We start from the raw sequence: 16,579 nt of genomic DNA, 5'->3' as shown, positions 1-16,579 counted from the left end.
ACAAAAAACAAATAACCCAATTAAAAAATGGGCAGAGGAACTGAACAGACAGTTCTCTAAAAAAGAAATACAGATGGCCAAGAGACACATGAAAAGATGCTCCACATCGCTAATTATCAGAGAAATGCAAATTAAAACTACAATGAGGTATCACCTCACACCAGTAAGGATAGCTGCCATCCAAAAGACAAACAACAACAAATGTTGGCGAGGCTGTGGAGAAAGGGGAACCCTCCTACACTGCTGTTGGGAATGTAAATTAGTTCAACCATTGTGGAAAGCAGTATGGAGGTTCATCAAAATGCTCAAAACAGACTTACCATTTGACCCAGGAATTCCACTCCTAGGAATTTACCCTAAGAACGCAGCAATCAAGTTTGAGAAAGACAGATGCACCCCTATGTTTATCGCAGCACTATTTACAATAGCCAAGAATTGGAAGCAACCTAAATGTCCATCGATAGATGAATGGATAAAGAAGATGTGGTACATATACACAATGGAATACTACTCAGCCATAAGAAGTGGAAAAATCCAACCATTTGCAGCAACATGGATGGAGCTGGAGAGTATTATGCTCAGCGAAATAAGCCACGCAGAGAAAGAGAAATACCAAATTATTTCACTCATCTGAGGAGTATAGGAACAAAGGAAAAACTGAAGGAACAAAACAGCAGCGGAATTACAGAACCCAAAAATGGACTAACAGGTACCAAAGGGAAAGGAACTGGGGAGGATGGGTGGGCAGGGAGGGATAAGGAGGGGGGGAAGAAGAAGGGGGGTATTAAGATTAGCATGCATGGGAGGGAGGGAGCAAGGGGAGGGTGGGATGCACAACACAGAGAGGACAAGTAGTGACTCTACAACATTTTGCTAAGCTGATGGACAGTAACCGTAATGTGGTTGTTAGGGGGGACCTGATGTAGGGGAGAGCATAGTAAACATAGTATTCTTCATGTAAGTATAGATTAAAAATTAAAAAAAAAGAAAGAAAGAAAGAAAGAAAGAAAGAAAGAAATGGGGGATTACTCCTTGATAGGATAAAACTATTGGTAAATCAAAGATCAACGCATGTTTTAAATATCCTTAATGTTGATCACTTAAAGGGTGTCAGATGATCAGCTATGGAGGTACTCTTTTCTGATAATATTCCTTTCTCTTAAAAAAAAAAAAAAAAAAAAAAAAAGCAGTCCCTGTGTGCTGACCTCCAGTGAGTTCTGCACAGTGGTATAGAGGGCATGTCAAAGTGTGGGCAAAGGGTCTGTTTGTTTCTATGCAGAAGATCAAGGCCTAGCTTGGATACCCAGAAAATGAAGTAAGATACGATATGAGGAGGAGCTTCCGGCATCAGCACTCTCTGGAGGACTCGTGCCGGAGGATGATCATCAAAAAGCCTCCACAGGGATCCGGACGATGCTGCGGTTGTGGCTGCATCCAGCCCACCGTCTCCTGGACTTGCCGTAGGAATAAGGAGGGAGATGTCTAGGCTGGCATGTGCATACAGTGAGACAACGAATTTGACTGGATCTGTACTGTTGGAACTCAACTAGGAGTTGGGAGGGGTGCAAGGTGTAGCACTCCAAAATCTTATGACTATAGACTATCTACGGTTAAAAGAACATATGGGATGTGAACAGATCCCAGAAATGGGCTGCTTTAATTTGTCTGATTTCTCTCAGACTGTTCAAGTACAGTTGGACAATATCCATCATATCATAGACAAATTTTCACAAATGCCTAGGGTGCCTAAATGGTTTTCTTGGCTTCACTGGAGATGGATGGTAATTATAGATTTGCTTTGTTTATGTCACCGTATTCCTATTATGTTAATATGTGTGTGCAAATTAGTTAGTAGCTTAAAACCTATACATACTTAAGGTACTCTACAAGAAGATATGTCAAAGAAATAATCAATCCTCCCATGTTTCCTTCCATATGCTACATCTGTAGCTTTTCTTCTTTCTTCCTAATTACAACCCTTAAATAGAATTCGTGCCTCATATCGAATTTACCGAGTATCATAATTCCTCCAGGTGGTAAAGATACCTCGACACAAGTGCTGGGCATAGAAGCCACAGGGCATAAATCTGCAAAGAACTAAAAAGCTAACCTTTTCAAACAATATGGCTTCTCTCTCACTTACCAACTTTACATTTCCCTGTATGGCCCCGGAAGATGACTGGTTAGCCAGAGACGGGTAAGATTCCTCAAGGGAGGAACAACCTAAGACAGGCACAGTCGCAGGGGGGCCATCAGGTGAGAATTTGGGGATCAACAGAGGTGAGGCTCAGAACCTCACCCCCCCTGCTTTGAGAGAAATCTTCTGCATCCGTGGATGTCTTGCTGCCCTTGTCTAGCCTGGATTAATACTTGGTCCATAGGCACACACCTGATCATCTGATCATCTACATTTGCCCTCTTACAGCACTAAACTATGTTTTCTACCTTTATCTTGCATCTACCTACCACTTCAGCATTTTATTAAAAATAAAAATAATAATAATAATAGAGGGAGAAATGTGGGATCAACATATAAAGTACAAAAATCAAATGAATATTCATATTTGACCTGATTGTTTATAGGTCATAATGCATGATCAAAACCGAAACTGCCCTTGTACTGTTCACCATGTAAGAATTTATTCACTATGTAAGAATTCGTTCACCATGTAAGAACTTGTTCGTTATGCTTCAGAAGATTGGAGACTGACGAGAATTAGGCTTGAGATGGATTAATGATTGTACATTGAGCATTGACCCCCCTATACAGAATTTTATTGTTAACAACCATTTGACCAATAAATATGAGAGATGCCCTCTCAAAAAAAAAACAAACAAAAAACAGAAAGACTGGGAAAGGGGCACAGGAGAACTTTTTAGGGTAATAAAAATGTTCATTTTCTTGAAAAAAAAAACAAAAAAACTCGCTGCCTGCCCTGCTGAGCATGACTTCCCTGGCCTGTGATAGCCAGACTGGGGAACATCACCTGTGAACTGGCGCTCAAATAAACTGCCTGGTCCTTTGTTGCCTCTTGTCGCCTGCTTATTTCGGTTAGAATTTATCTTACAATTACAAGTTTAACATACAGGATATTTTAAAATGTAGTTGAATGGGTAATCTTTTCTTTTATGGCTTCTCAATTTGGGGTCATAGCTTAAATCCTTCTCCACTCCAAGGTGTCTCATATGATTTTTATGCACTTCAGGTTTTGAGAATCATGCTCAGACATCTGCCTCCTTGTAAATCTGGGGAAAGGAAATCCCAGGGCAAAATACCTCTAAAAATCAAAATCAGTCAAAGGGCATAAGAAAGTTTAAAATCCATTTATTGCTTACAAACTGCAGTCTGGGATGTTCTCTCTTTCCTGCTCCAGCAGCAGTAAAACCAGCCCTTCCCTCACCTCTCTGGTACAGATAAGCCCTCCTTGCCCAGGTAATCACCCATTGATATGGAGATGACTTCTACTCTCCACCCCTGAATGATGCAAATGTACTAAAGTCATATTTCTCTCCACCTCTGAATGCCTATTGATATGCAGATGTCCTAAAGCCAGAGGAGACATTCTGGAAATGTTAGAATTTTACCCACACTCCTCCACAAGAACATGAGATCCCTAAAAAGGGACAAGACCCTGACTGTTCTGTACCCCCAGCAGCTCATAGTGCCTGGCATGCTGTAAATGCTCAAGAAAATGCTTGTCACATAAATTCCAAATGAACCCAAACCACCCTCTTCTAAGCACTGTGAAGAATCCTCAAGTTCTTGAGTCATCCTCCACCCTCAGACAGATGCTCTCCAGCTTTAGCTTGTGGTTGGGTTGTCTATTTCTTTTCTATGTCTGCTTCGTACAATGTACTGGGAATTAATCAGGGCCAGACTGTTTCTGAGTCATCCATTGGCCTATCATGGGACACCAATCATATGTTGGACATTCAATAAATGTTTGAGGCATGAATCTCCAAGGGAGGGGCCCCAACCTTTCTACAGAGGTTCCTTGCTATAAGTCCAGGGAGAGGAAACCCCAGAGCAAAATACCTCTAAAAACCGAAATCACTCAAAAGGAGAAATAAAGTTTAAAATCCGTTTACTGCTTACAAACTGGAGTCTGGCTAGTCTCTCTCTCCTGCTCAAGCAACAGTAAAACCAGCCCTCCCTCTCACCTCTCAGGTAGATAAGCCCTCCTTGCTCAGGTGATATGATGGAGATGAACTCCTTACCCACTGATATTGAGATGAGCTTCTCAACTCTGAGGAATGATACAAATGAGGTAAAGCCATACTTCTTTCCACCTCTGAATGCCTATTGATATGCAGATGTACCAAAGCCAGGCTGAGATATTCTGCAAATGTTACCATTTTAACCCACAGGCCATCCCTCCAGAAATCTCCCCTTACAATTTACTCGTCCCCCCTCTTCCGATCAATCTAGTAACATACAATAGCAACAACAATAAAATCTTGATAATCCTCAAGCCTGAGGATTCAGCCTATGCAGATAAAGTAAATGTACTTTACAGCACAATCTCTCACTAAGCACAACATATGTTTCTACACTTGTTTACTCATTCGCAACAACCATGCTAGACTGCTCACAAAACTTTTAGCAAACATTAGACAAAGTCAAGCCTCTCTTTAAACATTATTTTCTTGACAACAGCGACACAATCATAATTCTCAAGCCAGAGGATTCAGCTAGGTTCAAAGTCCCATGCAGACTAAGTCCAAAGCTCATCCATTCCAGCCATCAGGCGGCAGCTGCAGCCAAGGGGCGCATCCAGGACACAAGGATTGTAGAAGCAAATAACTGTGATTGTGAGAGGCCTATTTGCTGTTATTCCAGGAATGCACAGGAGGCCAGCTTCCAGGCCTTTTCCCCAAGGTGCCAGAAGAGCTAGCCATCACCAGTCCATGTGTTGAAGTGTCCAAGGCCACGTCCATTTTATTCCTAATTGCTGCACCCATCCTTGCAATGCATGCCCAATAAAGTGGGTGCCTTGATTGCTCTCAATCACCGGTGATCCGCCATAGGCTGCAAAGAAACAGTCTAGGCCCCTCTTGGTGGTTTGCTGATCTGCACAACGTGCAAGGCATTCCTTCCAGGCCGGGCTGACTTCTTCAAAGGTGAAATGCAAGCCCTGCCGATGGGCTACAGCCCACATTGTCTTTTGCCCCACATGCAACAGACACTGCTGTAGCCATTGGGCCACATCAGAGCCAGGCTTTCCTTCCAGTCAGCCCACTTGGGCCAATGCATCTGCTTCACCATTCCCTGGGGTTGCCAAAGGCAAATGGCCAGTCACATGATATACAGCAGGTGCCTGTGCCACACCTCTCTGTGGCCTTTGGGTCAAGTCTCTTCACCCACCCTGCGATGGGATAGGTGGTTATTACCTTGGTCAGAGCTGTTCTGGAGATGGGCTCTGTAGCCAGCAAGGCGCAGTACACAGCAGCCAGTTGCTTCTGTATCAAGATGACTCAGACCTCTGCTCCTTTTCATAGTTGTCACCAGACTCCGGCTGGCAGCAGGGGCAGCAGCAGTGGCAGAAGCAGTAGCCTGAGGCTCAGGCCACGGGCTGGGGTTGGTGCGGCCAGCAGCGATGGTGGCACAGGCACCTGCTGTATATCATGTGACTGGCCATTTGCCTTTGGCAACCCCAGGGAATGGTGAAGCAGATGCATTGGCCCAAGTGGGCTGGCTGGAAGGAAAGCCTGGCTCTGATGTGGCCCAATGGCTACAGCAGTGTCTGTTGCATGTGGGGCAAAAGACAATGTGGGCTGTAGCCCATCGGCAGGGCTTGCATTTCACCTTTGAAGAAGTCAGCCCGGCCTGGAAGGAATGCCTTGCACGTTGTGCAGATCAGCAAACCACCAAGAGGGGCCTAGACTGTTTCTTTGCAGCCTATGGCGGATCACCGGTGATTGAGAGCAATCAAGGCACCCACTTTATTGGGCATGCATTGCAAGGATGGGTGCAGCAATTAGGAATAAAATGGACGTGGCCTTGGACACTTCAACACATGGACTGGTGATGGCTAGCTCTTCTGGCACCTTGGGGAAAAGGCCTGGAAGCTGGCCTCCTGTGCATTCCTGGAATAACAGCAAATAGGCCTCTCACAATCACAGTTATTTGCTTCTACAATCCTTGTGTCCTGGATGCGCCCCTTGGCTGCAGCTGCCGCCTGATGGCTGGAATGGATGAGCTTTGGACTTAGTCTGCATGGGACTTTGAACCTAGCTGAATCCTCTGGCTTGAGAATTATGATTGTGTCGCTGTTGTCAAGAAAATAATGTTTAAAGAGAGGCTTGACTTTGTCTAATGTTTGCTAAAAGTTTTGTGAGCAGTCTAGCATGGTTGTTGCGAATGAGTAAACAAGTGTAGAAACATATGTTGTGCTTAGTGAGAGATTGTGCTGTAAAGTACATTTACTTAATCTGCATAGGCTGAATCCTCTGGTTTGAGGATTATCAAGATTTTATTGTTGTTGCTATTGTATGTTACTAGATTGATCGGAAGAGGGGGGACGAGTAAATTGTAAGGGGAGATTTCTGGAGGGATGGCCTGTGGGTTAAAATGGTAACATTTGCAGAATATCTCAGCCTGGCTTTGGTACATCTGCATATCAATAGGCATTCAGAGGTGGACAGAAGTATGGCTTTACCGCATTTGTATCATTCCTCAGGGGTGGTCTCCATATCAATGGGTAATTACCTGGGCTAGGAGGGCTTATCTGTGTCTGAGTGTTGAGGGGAGGGCCAGTTTTTGCTGCTGCTTGAGCAGGAGAGAGGGATGGGCTGGACTGCAGTTTTGAAAGCAATAAATGGATTTTAAGTTTTATTTCTCCCCTTGACTGATTTCGGTTTTTAGAGATATTTTGTCCCAGAATTTCCTCTCCCTGGACTTAACAGCCTCTTAGCATGCTGAAGTGAATTTTACACATGATTCCAAATGATTAGCATAATAAAAAACATGGGCTACTTTCCTTTATCTGGTGAATATTAACTGATCTCATTGAAGAGTGACTCTAGAGCTTAATGGTTAGCATGGAGTTTGGGTAGTGGGTTTTTTTGCATATAGTTACATTGCTCTGACTGTAATTATCTTGCTTGCATTTTCCAGAGGGCTTCACCCTATTCTGTCTAAGCCCACAGTCCCTGTCTCACTGGTACACCATAGCTCTCTTTCTGCTCTCCCAGTGGCTGCCTGTCCTGTGCCCCCAGCTTCTCAGGAGGAACTCGGGTGATGGATCCCTGGTGACTGGTGGACGCCTGACATACCAGGAACAGAGGAGAGAAGGGAATTGGTGTTTCCTCTCCACCCCTCCCCGGGGCCAGCAGTCCCGTGACTGACCAGTCACTCTGTCCCTGGTATATATTCAATAAATGTGCAAACATGCTCTTATTATATACACAGTGGGTGCTATTAAGGCCAGGTGGGAGTGTCAGAAAGTTTCGTTTTCCTCACAACATATGTTTTTATTTCTTTTGGGTCTATCTATCTATCTATCTATCTATCTAACTATCATCTCTACCTGGGGGCAGAATTGCTGGGTCATAGATCTTACACTTTTAACCACTACACATTTTGGCTTGTCTCAGTCTGTGCTGTTATTAAATAATTAATATTATCAATAACACTAATATTTGCTTCCATTTATGAAGTGTCTCTGCTGAAGAGCCCTTGCTTTTATTACCACCGATCCTCACCTCAGTTCTTTAACACAGGAATCATCATCTCTGTTGTACAGGTAAGAGAAACAGGCTCACGGAGGTAAGGCAACTAACTTGTCTACACTCAAACCATTAATGTGGGTGGAGCTAGAACCACGACCCACATCCGCCCCTTTTTGGTGCCCTCTGTGCTTGATATCATGTCCTGGGCCATACCCTCTCCCAGAGCTTTTGAAACATTTCAAAAGCTTTCAGGCCTTTTCTGGAAATTAGGCTGGCTTGAAATTCCAAGGGTGGGAGCTGCCAGTCACTCTGCTCTTTTCCCCGGGGCTGAAGGGGAGGGGCTTCCCTGGAGCTGGACATAAAAGGGAGTGAGGCCTATCTCAGCCGGCCAATACCAAAGGAGGTTAGGAGGCTGTGAGGGGAGGCAAGGAGTTTGTTTCGGCTTCTGGAGATCAGGTGAGTTGGAGGTTGTTGGAGTTTTGCTAAAGAGAATGAGGAGACAGGCAGAAGCAAGCCGACTGACTTAAAGAGTATTAAATGGGGGCAGCCCTTTTATAGACAGGACTGGCCTGGGAGTCCTCCAAGGTGCTGGAAGGAAAGAGTGATTCTACCTGACTGGGGAGGGAGTTTTGTTCCATAACCGTTCCTTGAGCCCCTTGCTCTGTGCTAGGCACTCTGCACTGGGTACTGGCAGAACATCTCAAGGCAAGGCACCCAGGGCTTGTGGGGGATCAGGCAGAAACACAGTTTGCTAGGAAGTAGGGACGAGCAGGAGGAAGAGGAAATTCTGTGAGCCTTAAAAAGGCTTTCCTTAGAGAGGGGTGAAATTGAAGCCTTGGGGCTTCAAGACCTCAAACATTAGTCCTAGGCCAGAAGAAGGGTTTGCTGGTGGAGGGAGCTGCCTGTACAAAGGCTTGGGACATGCACGGGCTGAAGCAGGGAGGTTTAGGAGAGAAGGTGGCAGGTGGCCCAGGTCTATAGCGGCTAGAGCTCTGCTGTCCAGAATGGTTGCTAGCAGCCATACGCCATAGTGACTATTTCAATTTAAATTAAAGAACATTAAGTTGAATTCAAAATCCAGCTTCACAGCAACATTTCAAGTACTCAATGGCCATGTGGGGCTAGTTGCTATGGTATTGGGAAGAATAGGATATAGACTGTGTCTCCATCATCACAGAAAGACCCTTTGGCTAGTGGGAAGCCTCAGGAAGGGTTCAAATTGCTCAATGACCCACAGGAGAGAGCAGGCTTAGCTGGGCTGCCTGGCTGTGAGATCCTGGCCAGTGAAGTTCCTGGGCTACAGGTGAGGGAATGTTCTCCTGCAGCATGAGGTGATGTGACTCACCTCCTGCCAGCGTAAAGTGGACTCTACCCCCCGGGACCGGGAATTACCCAGACAGGGCCTGGGATCCCTGATCAATGTGCCCAGAGCCAGGATCAGAGAAACATGGAGTGAGTAGTCCTGGGAGGGAGGGAGCTGCGGCTGCTGAGTGGGGCTGGGCCTGGGCATGGACGGGTATCCAGCTTGGTGACAGTGGGCACATATGGGGTTGAACAGAAGGGCTGGGGAAGGTGTGTGAGTTGACAGGGGGGATGAGCATGGGGGCCGGCTGTGTGAAGGGTGGGGCGTCAAATGATGAGAGAGGGAGGCCTGCCATCCCACCCTAATGAGCTGTTCCTTCCCAGGTCGTACATCATCCAGTTGACAAGGATGGAATATGCCATGAAGTCCCTCAGCCTACTCTCCCCCAAGTCCCTGGCCAGGTGAGGGCAGCCAAGGGTGGAAGGGATGGGGAACTACTGGTGAGCTGTAGGGCAAACCTCAAATTTCAATAGGTACACAAATCACCTGGCACGTGTTAAAGCACAGATGCTGCTTCAGGAGGTCTGGAGTGGGACCCAAGAATTTGCTCTTCCCACAAGCCCTCAGGTGACACTGATGCTGGCACCTCCACCCCCACCCTGCAACACACACACACACACACACACACACACACACACACACACAGAGTAGAAGGAGGTAGACATTGTGCTTGGTGCTTTCATTCTCAATCTCATATAAACCTCACCACGACTTTGGGAAGTGGGAGTCTTTATACCAAATTAATTGATGCTGAAACTGAGGCACAGAGTGGGAACTCTCAGTCACCTAGCAAATGGGTAGTTGAGTCAGGATTCGAACTTAGGTCTGCCTGACTCTCCAAAACCCAGGGTCCCTGCAAACCTTTGATTCTTTCTACATGGTATACATCAGAGTTCAAAACTACCTGACATTGACCTCAGCCTTGCTACTTCATCCCACTTTACAGGTGAGAGAATGAGGCCAAGGGAGGAAAGTGGTCATCTGGGGAATGTGGGTGGGCCTTCTATCACCTTGCTCCTCCTCATGGTCAGCCTCCATCAGCAGCGTCGACCTCACTCGGGAACTTATTAGACAAAGAATCTTAGAACCAACTGAGACCAAGTGAGTGGGCATCTGCATTTGAACAAGATCCCTGGAGGGCTGTCCACTAGAGTTTAGGATGCACTGAGCGAACAGGTCTTTGAGTAAGACCACCTAGAGGAGTAACATCATGAGCTCAGCATAGAGGAGCAGGGGAGTAAGTTATCCTGTAGTGGGGTGGGGGCTGGGAGGTAGGTAGGTCATCCTGACTCTCCCAACTGCCCCCAGGTATGTGGCAGTGAGCACCTCGGTGGTGAGCCAGCAGCTGCCCAGCTCAGAGGCCCCCAAGGCTCGGCCCTACAGAGTAAGCACTGCTGACCGGAAGGTGCGGAAGGGCATCATGGCGCATAGTCTTGAGGACCTCCTCTGCAAGGTGAGGAAGGAGTCTTCCCTGGGCACAGCCCAGCTACTTCCCAGCCAAGGGACCATGGCCGAGAGCTGACCTGCCAGCTGCCTCTGTCCTCCAGGTCTTGCACTGGAAGTTCATGGCTCAGATGGTGAAAAGATTTCCCTTCCGATGCCAGTCCAAGGGCTGGTAGTGCCTGCCTGAAGTGCTGTCCAGTTACTCAGTGATATGTCTGGTGGCAGGGAGAGGGCAGTATACTGCTATTCTATAGTAACAATAGGTCACTGATATTTTCAGAGCCTATTTTTCTTACCAGAAGGACCCTTAAGTTCCCCTTTTCAGTAGTTCTTAAATTTGTGAAGTACCCAGAAGTTGGAAAAATGGGCAAGATTTTAGACTCCCTTCCCTATTCTCTTGCTTTTAACCAGAGCTGTTCTCCTTCAATCTGTCTCCTATGCTGGCCTTCCACATAAGGCTTCATTAGTAGTTGCGGAGGACTTTCTTCCAACTGTTGATCAGGCAGGCTTCCAGAGCAGGAAGTCACTTGGGAACTTATTAGACAAAGTTCCCACTCTTGGGGATGGTAGCACCAACAGGCAAGAATGACATCCTTCCCCATTTCCAGGCTCCCTCTCCACTACTTCTCCCACTGCCCCTCCTACAGACTCATCTAATCTGGTTCCCAATTAGTCACGTGTGCATCCCATTAGCTTATCAGCTCCAGGGGATGGGATCATTGCTTCTGCTCATCTGCAAGGCTGAGAGCCTGGCACAGATCAAATGTCTAGATGAGGCTACTAGAGTCTGTTTAACATGCAGAAATCACAGCTGACCTAACCCTCTACTCCAGGTTCCCTCACCCATTTCTTTTAATTAGGTCAAATCTTCCTGAGAGACAATTTTCCCTCCCTTGTGAGGCTTCTGGCTGTGTCAGACTACATTTCTTGTGCCTTGACTTAAAAGGGCTCTTTCACATTTGAGTCTAGACTCTGCATTGTTTTTCACTCTGAGGTCATGGGACCACCTCCTGTATCAAAATAGCCTCATTACACAGGGCTTCCCCGATTTCATCCTTGGGGACTGATTAGGTCATGAGTGAGGCCCAGGAGTTGTCATTTTTAGCAGCTTCTTCAGGAGGTTCTTGTAGCCACTGAGCCCCTAGTTTCCTAGTACCTTAGGGTCAGGGAACCACTAGTCAGTGTCCTAACTCCAGAGAGGGGAACAACAGCGAGGGTCCATCTTTCCAAGGCAGAACACAGGTTGGAAATAGGTCTTACCAGTAGAGCAGGGAGGCCATCAGCCTATTTAGACTGCTTTTCCAAGTTTGGCAAGCAAAAGAAAGGAGCAGAGAGAGTGATGGGGAGAAGGTACAGTGATATGGCTAGCAGGGACCATAGTATGAAGTCCCGTACTGGCCATGCCAAAGAGCAGTTGGGTTTCATTTTTTAAAATAACAATGAGCCACTGGGAGACTTTAAAAATTAATTTTGAAACAATCTCAGACTAACAGAAGTTGCAAGGACAATACAGGATTTCCTGAATCACTTGAGAGTAAGTTGCCAACCTGTTGCCTATCATTCTTGGATACTTAAGTGTGTCTTTCAATTGAGGAATGGATTAAACATGTGGTATACCTATAGAGTAGAATATTATTCAGCCATGAAAAGGAATGAATCATGCTACAACATGAATGAGTCTTGAAAACATACTAAGCAAAAGAAGACAGTCTAAAATAAACATGTATGATTCCATTTATATGAAATGTCCTGAATATGAAAATCCATAAAGACCATAGAGTAGAAGTGGCCATAGGTTGGGGTATGGGGAGTTGACTGCTACTGGGTACTGGGTTTCTTTTGGGGTGATGAAATGTTCTGAAATGACATAGGGGTGGTTGCACAATTTTGTGAATATACTAAAAAACACAGCTGTATACTTTAAAAGGGTGAATTTTATGGCATATGAATTATATCTCAATAAAAAATCATGTGACACCCATTATATATTTTTTGACAGCACTGTTCTAGAATATTAAGGCCAGGTACGAGGAAGTACCAAAAACCGAGATACCCCAGCAACAGCCTGGGTTCCAGTCTCAGCCCACAGATCCTGGCCCACTTGATCTTTCCCTGACAGTTGAGGTGATGTGATGTAGATCTTTCCGATGCACTGTAGCTGCATGGGGATGGCAGAAGCATCACTGATCTTATTCCTTAGGCCCAGGACACCCTGATGCTGGCAGACAAGCCCTTCTTCTTGGTGCTGGAAGAAGACGGCACAGCTGTAGACACAGAAGAGTATTTCCAAGCCCTGGCAGATGACACACTGTTCATGGTCCTCCAGAAGGGGCAGAAATGGCGGCCCCCATCAAAGCAGGTGAGGTCTCACCTGTTGGGGGAGACCATTGGGAGCCTGGGAGGTGTCGCTGAGGAGTGCCAACCACATGATTGTCTTGATGCAGGGCACTAGGTACCAACTCTCCCTCTCCAGTAAGCCTGCCAAGAAGATTGATGTGGCCCGTGTAACCTTCAACCTGTACAAGATGAACCCACAGGACTTCATTGGTTCCCTGAACGTGAAGGCAACTCTCTATGGCACATACTCCCTTTCCTACGATCTACGCTGCTACAGCGCCAAGAGAATCATGAAGTGAGTGGATTGGGATTAGCTGAAGACAGGGTGGGTATGCAGCAGTGGGAGAGCCCCCATCTGCTTAGATGGACCTCAGCCTTCTAGGGCCTGGGACTGGTGTTCATGCAGACAAAGCATGACAGCGTTCGTCTAGAACTTTACGGTTGAACTAGTGCTTTAAATTGCACTAGTGTGTGCCAAAGGGATACATATACTCCTGGTGGAACCAAGATACATTTAGTTTTTTCTAATCACCTTCTACAACGACTAGTTTTTTTTTTTCACCTAAAATAGCAAATTTTCCTATGTAGTTTTTTAAACAACTTTTTAAAAGTGAACATGGATCAAATATTTTATGGAACTTGTTAATTAATGAGAGAACCAGCAAGAAGATACAATCAGTTCAAAGTGGAATTCAAAATTCCACCCGTATCTAGGTCTATCGAGAATGCTGAGATAAATTTATAGATACAAAACTGAATTTTTCCATGGGGGTGGGAGGGATGAAATAACTGTTCTTCTGCAGAACAGAATCAATTTGAATACCTATGGACAATAGTCATTTGTATTGTCTAATGAACTCTTTTTTAACTTTTTACTTTTGAAAGTCTAATCAGGTAACAGAAGGCATGAAAATATGTTGAATCATAAGGCAAGTACTGTTAAGGTAGTGTTTCCCAAATTCAGCTGCTCTGGTGGTGCTCTAGAAAAATCTTACCTCAGTAGGTAGATGTAACTACTGAGGCAGAGGCATCAAACCAGTCCAAACCTACAAAGCTAGAGTGTTGCAGGGCACGGCCTCTTGCCAGTTTCTTCAGACAGATTCTACTCCTCCTTGTTAATTATTATTTACTGAGCACCCATTACATGTGCCTGGCCCAATGTCATAAACTAAGGATCGAAGATAAACAAGATGTTAGACTAAGTTTCATGAGGGCAGGAATTTCTGTTGCCGAATGAAGACACATGTGATCCTTGTTCTTAAGGAGTTTTTGAGAAATCCTGCTCAGGGTCCAGGGTCCCCACCGTTCTGCCAGAACATATGTAGCAAGAGCATATCAAACCTTCTTGGCCTTCTGAGTTTATTCTCTGCATACCCAGTCTACAGATGGCAGACGTGAGGTTGTGTGGTTCTCCTTGCCAGAGATGACACTCAGTGGTAGGTCTGAGCCTGGTTCTCTGAACTGAGAAGGTGATCTAGAAGTTCCCTTTCCTCCTCTACCATATCGTGTCCCTTCTTGATCTGGGCTTGCTGCCAGCAGTTTTCAGATTTCAAAATCTAGAGGAAGAAATTACAGCCTTGGAACTCAGTCCATTTAGGTGAAGTGGTACTCTCAGACCTAAACACAGTAGATATGTTGGAATAAAAAAACAACAGCAAGCTGGAGTCAATACAGCGACTTAGTGGTGTCAGCTAGGTTGGTTCGGTTTGGGGTTGTTTTGTTATGTACTTATACATAACATAAATTCACCAATCATTTTCAAGTGTGCAATTCAGCAACATTAAGCACATTCACAATGTTGTGCAACTGTCACCACTACCCATTCCCAGAACGTTTTCATCACCCCAAAATGAAACTCTGTCCCCAATGAAACTCTCTACTCCCCTTTCCCCAGCCCCTGGTAACCTCTATCCTACTTGCTGTCTTTGTTAATTTGCCTGTTCTAGGCATGGCATACAAGTGGAATCATGCACTTTCCTTTTTGTGTCTGGCTTGTTTCACTTAATATAATGCTTTTAAGGTTCATCCTTATTGTAGCATGTATCAAAATTTCATTCCTATTTATGGCTGGACCTATTCATGGTTTTAAGCCTCAGCTCTCTACTTCGATAAATGGGTATACTTCTCAGGTACAGCCTTTAAAATTGTACAATATTTTCACATTAGATATTTATGGTTCTAGTTGTCTTTCTGCCCCTCTATACCTCGACCATAGCTCATTTATTGAATGAAGGTTAACAAAGGACTAACATTTTCATATCAGTCAGAAAATATTTTTTTCCTTTTATTTTTCTCTCCCTTATCTCTAGACAAGCCACCTCTACTGACCCTCACCTGTCTCTTTTAAACAGATTTGAATAAGAACTTGGTTAAAGTAGTCAAACATTCAGCCAGCTACTCTTGACTCCCCATCAAGTGATTTTTGTTATTTTAGTCTCATAATCCTGTGTGGATCAAAATGGTATGATACCATTTACCAGATGAGAAAACAAGCTGAGAACTAAAGCAGTTTCCCAAAGTTCACATACCTAATAAGACTGTAGAACTAAGGCCTGTCTGATTGAAGTTCTGTTCTCAGATCACTGCAGTACCAGGCACAGGACCGTCACATCTAGCCCAGTGAAAATTAGCTAGCCCACAGATGACTTGGAAGGGTGTCAGAGTCTAGAACAGAGGTCATGAAAGGCAGAGCCCTGCTATGGAGATTCATCTGGCTGGTCTAAAGTAGTATTACAAAAATAAAAAACCTTATTAAATCAGCTTGAATTTTGCATAAGAAAATAGGGAGGTTATGGACATCTCAACTGAGGTGTGATTGCAGGTAATGCCTATGGTCTCTTTCCCATTTGCTGAGGGGAGGGAGCATCTGTTCCAGTTTGCATATCATTCTACAATTTACAAAATGATGAAAATGGGGGAGGAGACATTTAGGGAATGCAGGAAGGGGTTTTCTTTGTGTTTTGACTCTAGTGCCTTCTTTTTCCCCCAGGAAAGCTCTTAGCTGGACCCTCTTCAGCATGCAGACCACTGGCCATGTGCTGCTCGGCACCTCCTGTTACATGCAGCAGCTCCTGGATGCCACAGAGGAAGGGCAGCCCCCCAAGGATAAGGCCTCATCCCTCATCCCAACTTGTCTTAAGATACTGCAATGAAGGCCCAAGTCCTTGGAGGCCTTCCCCAGACAAGAACTAGACTGGAGACCCCATGCTTAGCTAGTAACACCCATAAGCTAGCAGCTAAAGAGCTTATTATCTCCCCACACCTCCCTCACCTGCACAGAACCATGAATGAAGTTGGGGGAAGTACAGGAAACCTGGGATGACCAAAGAAGAACTGAGGATTCTTAGCCTGGCCCAGCTCCTTCCTGCCCAAGGTAGCTTAGCTGACCAACGCTGGTCAGTAGCAGGCTAGACACGAAGTCTGTGCCTCAGCTACCCAACTTCACATGCTGTACACTCCCTACCTCCTAGCCACTCCTCCCCATCCCTAATACTCCTGAGTGAACTGTCAAGTCTACACTACAGTGCATAATATTAGAGAGTTTGCAATAGATTATGCTGACACCTCTTTTTTGCCTGTACTCTTTGGGGGGTGAGGGTGGGATTTTATTTAGAAGGTTGTAAAAGTCTAAGGGAAGAGAAGAATCTATTGTCAAACCATTCTTCAAAATATGGGGTAATAGGAAACAGTTCTTTAAAAAAAAAAATTTGCATTTGATTTTGGAACTGATGTCTGCTTAACCAGGGACTTGAGCAAACTATGAAA

At 45.2% G+C, this 16,579-nt stretch overlaps 1 protein-coding gene across 4 annotated transcripts; it reads left to right on the top strand.

Annotated features, from left to right (window-relative positions):
- The first annotated feature begins 7,971 nt into the window (after nucleotides 1-7,971).
- Nucleotides 7,972-16,381, top strand: CIDEC (cell death inducing DFFA like effector c). 4 transcript variants are annotated; one of them, XM_017677641.3, is made up of 6 exons: nucleotides 7,972-8,127; nucleotides 9,358-9,435; nucleotides 10,343-10,487; nucleotides 12,678-12,836; nucleotides 12,922-13,109; nucleotides 15,804-16,381. In XM_017677641.3, exons 2-6 carry the CDS (start codon nucleotides 9,383-9,385, stop codon nucleotides 15,964-15,966), a joined length of 708 nt encoding a protein of 235 aa, XP_017533130.1. In that variant the 5' UTR covers nucleotides 7,972-8,127; nucleotides 9,358-9,382; the 3' UTR covers nucleotides 15,967-16,381. The 4 variants fall into 4 exon arrangements, with proteins under 4 accessions (XP_017533130.1, XP_073087117.1, XP_036856186.1 ...); XM_017677640.3 differs by lacking the exon at nucleotides 7,972-8,127 and adding an exon at nucleotides 8,983-9,123; XM_073231016.1 differs by lacking the exon at nucleotides 10,343-10,487 and having other exon boundaries at nucleotides 7,993-8,127.
- Nucleotides 16,382-16,579: the final 198 nt, after the last annotated feature.

This window comes from Manis javanica, chromosome 3 (genome assembly GCF_040802235.1).
Source record: "Manis javanica isolate MJ-LG chromosome 3, MJ_LKY, whole genome shotgun sequence".
Classification (NCBI taxonomy): Eukaryota; Metazoa; Chordata; class Mammalia; order Pholidota; family Manidae; genus Manis; species Manis javanica.
The sequence above is the reverse complement of the archived record's forward strand: the minus strand, read 5'-3'. Positions and strand labels throughout refer to the sequence as shown.

What these genes read in the sequence shown, in the direction of transcription:
- CIDEC (XM_017677640.3), top strand. An exon ending in TCCCCCAAGTCCCTGGCCAG is followed by an intron (nt 9,436 to 10,342) that starts GTGAGGGCAGCC and finishes AACTGCCCCCAG; the next exon opens with GTATGTGGCAGTGAGCACCT. An exon ending in AGCGCCAAGAGAATCATGAA is followed by an intron (nt 13,110 to 15,803) that starts GTGAGTGGATTG and finishes TTTTTCCCCCAG; the next exon opens with GAAAGCTCTTAGCTGGACCC.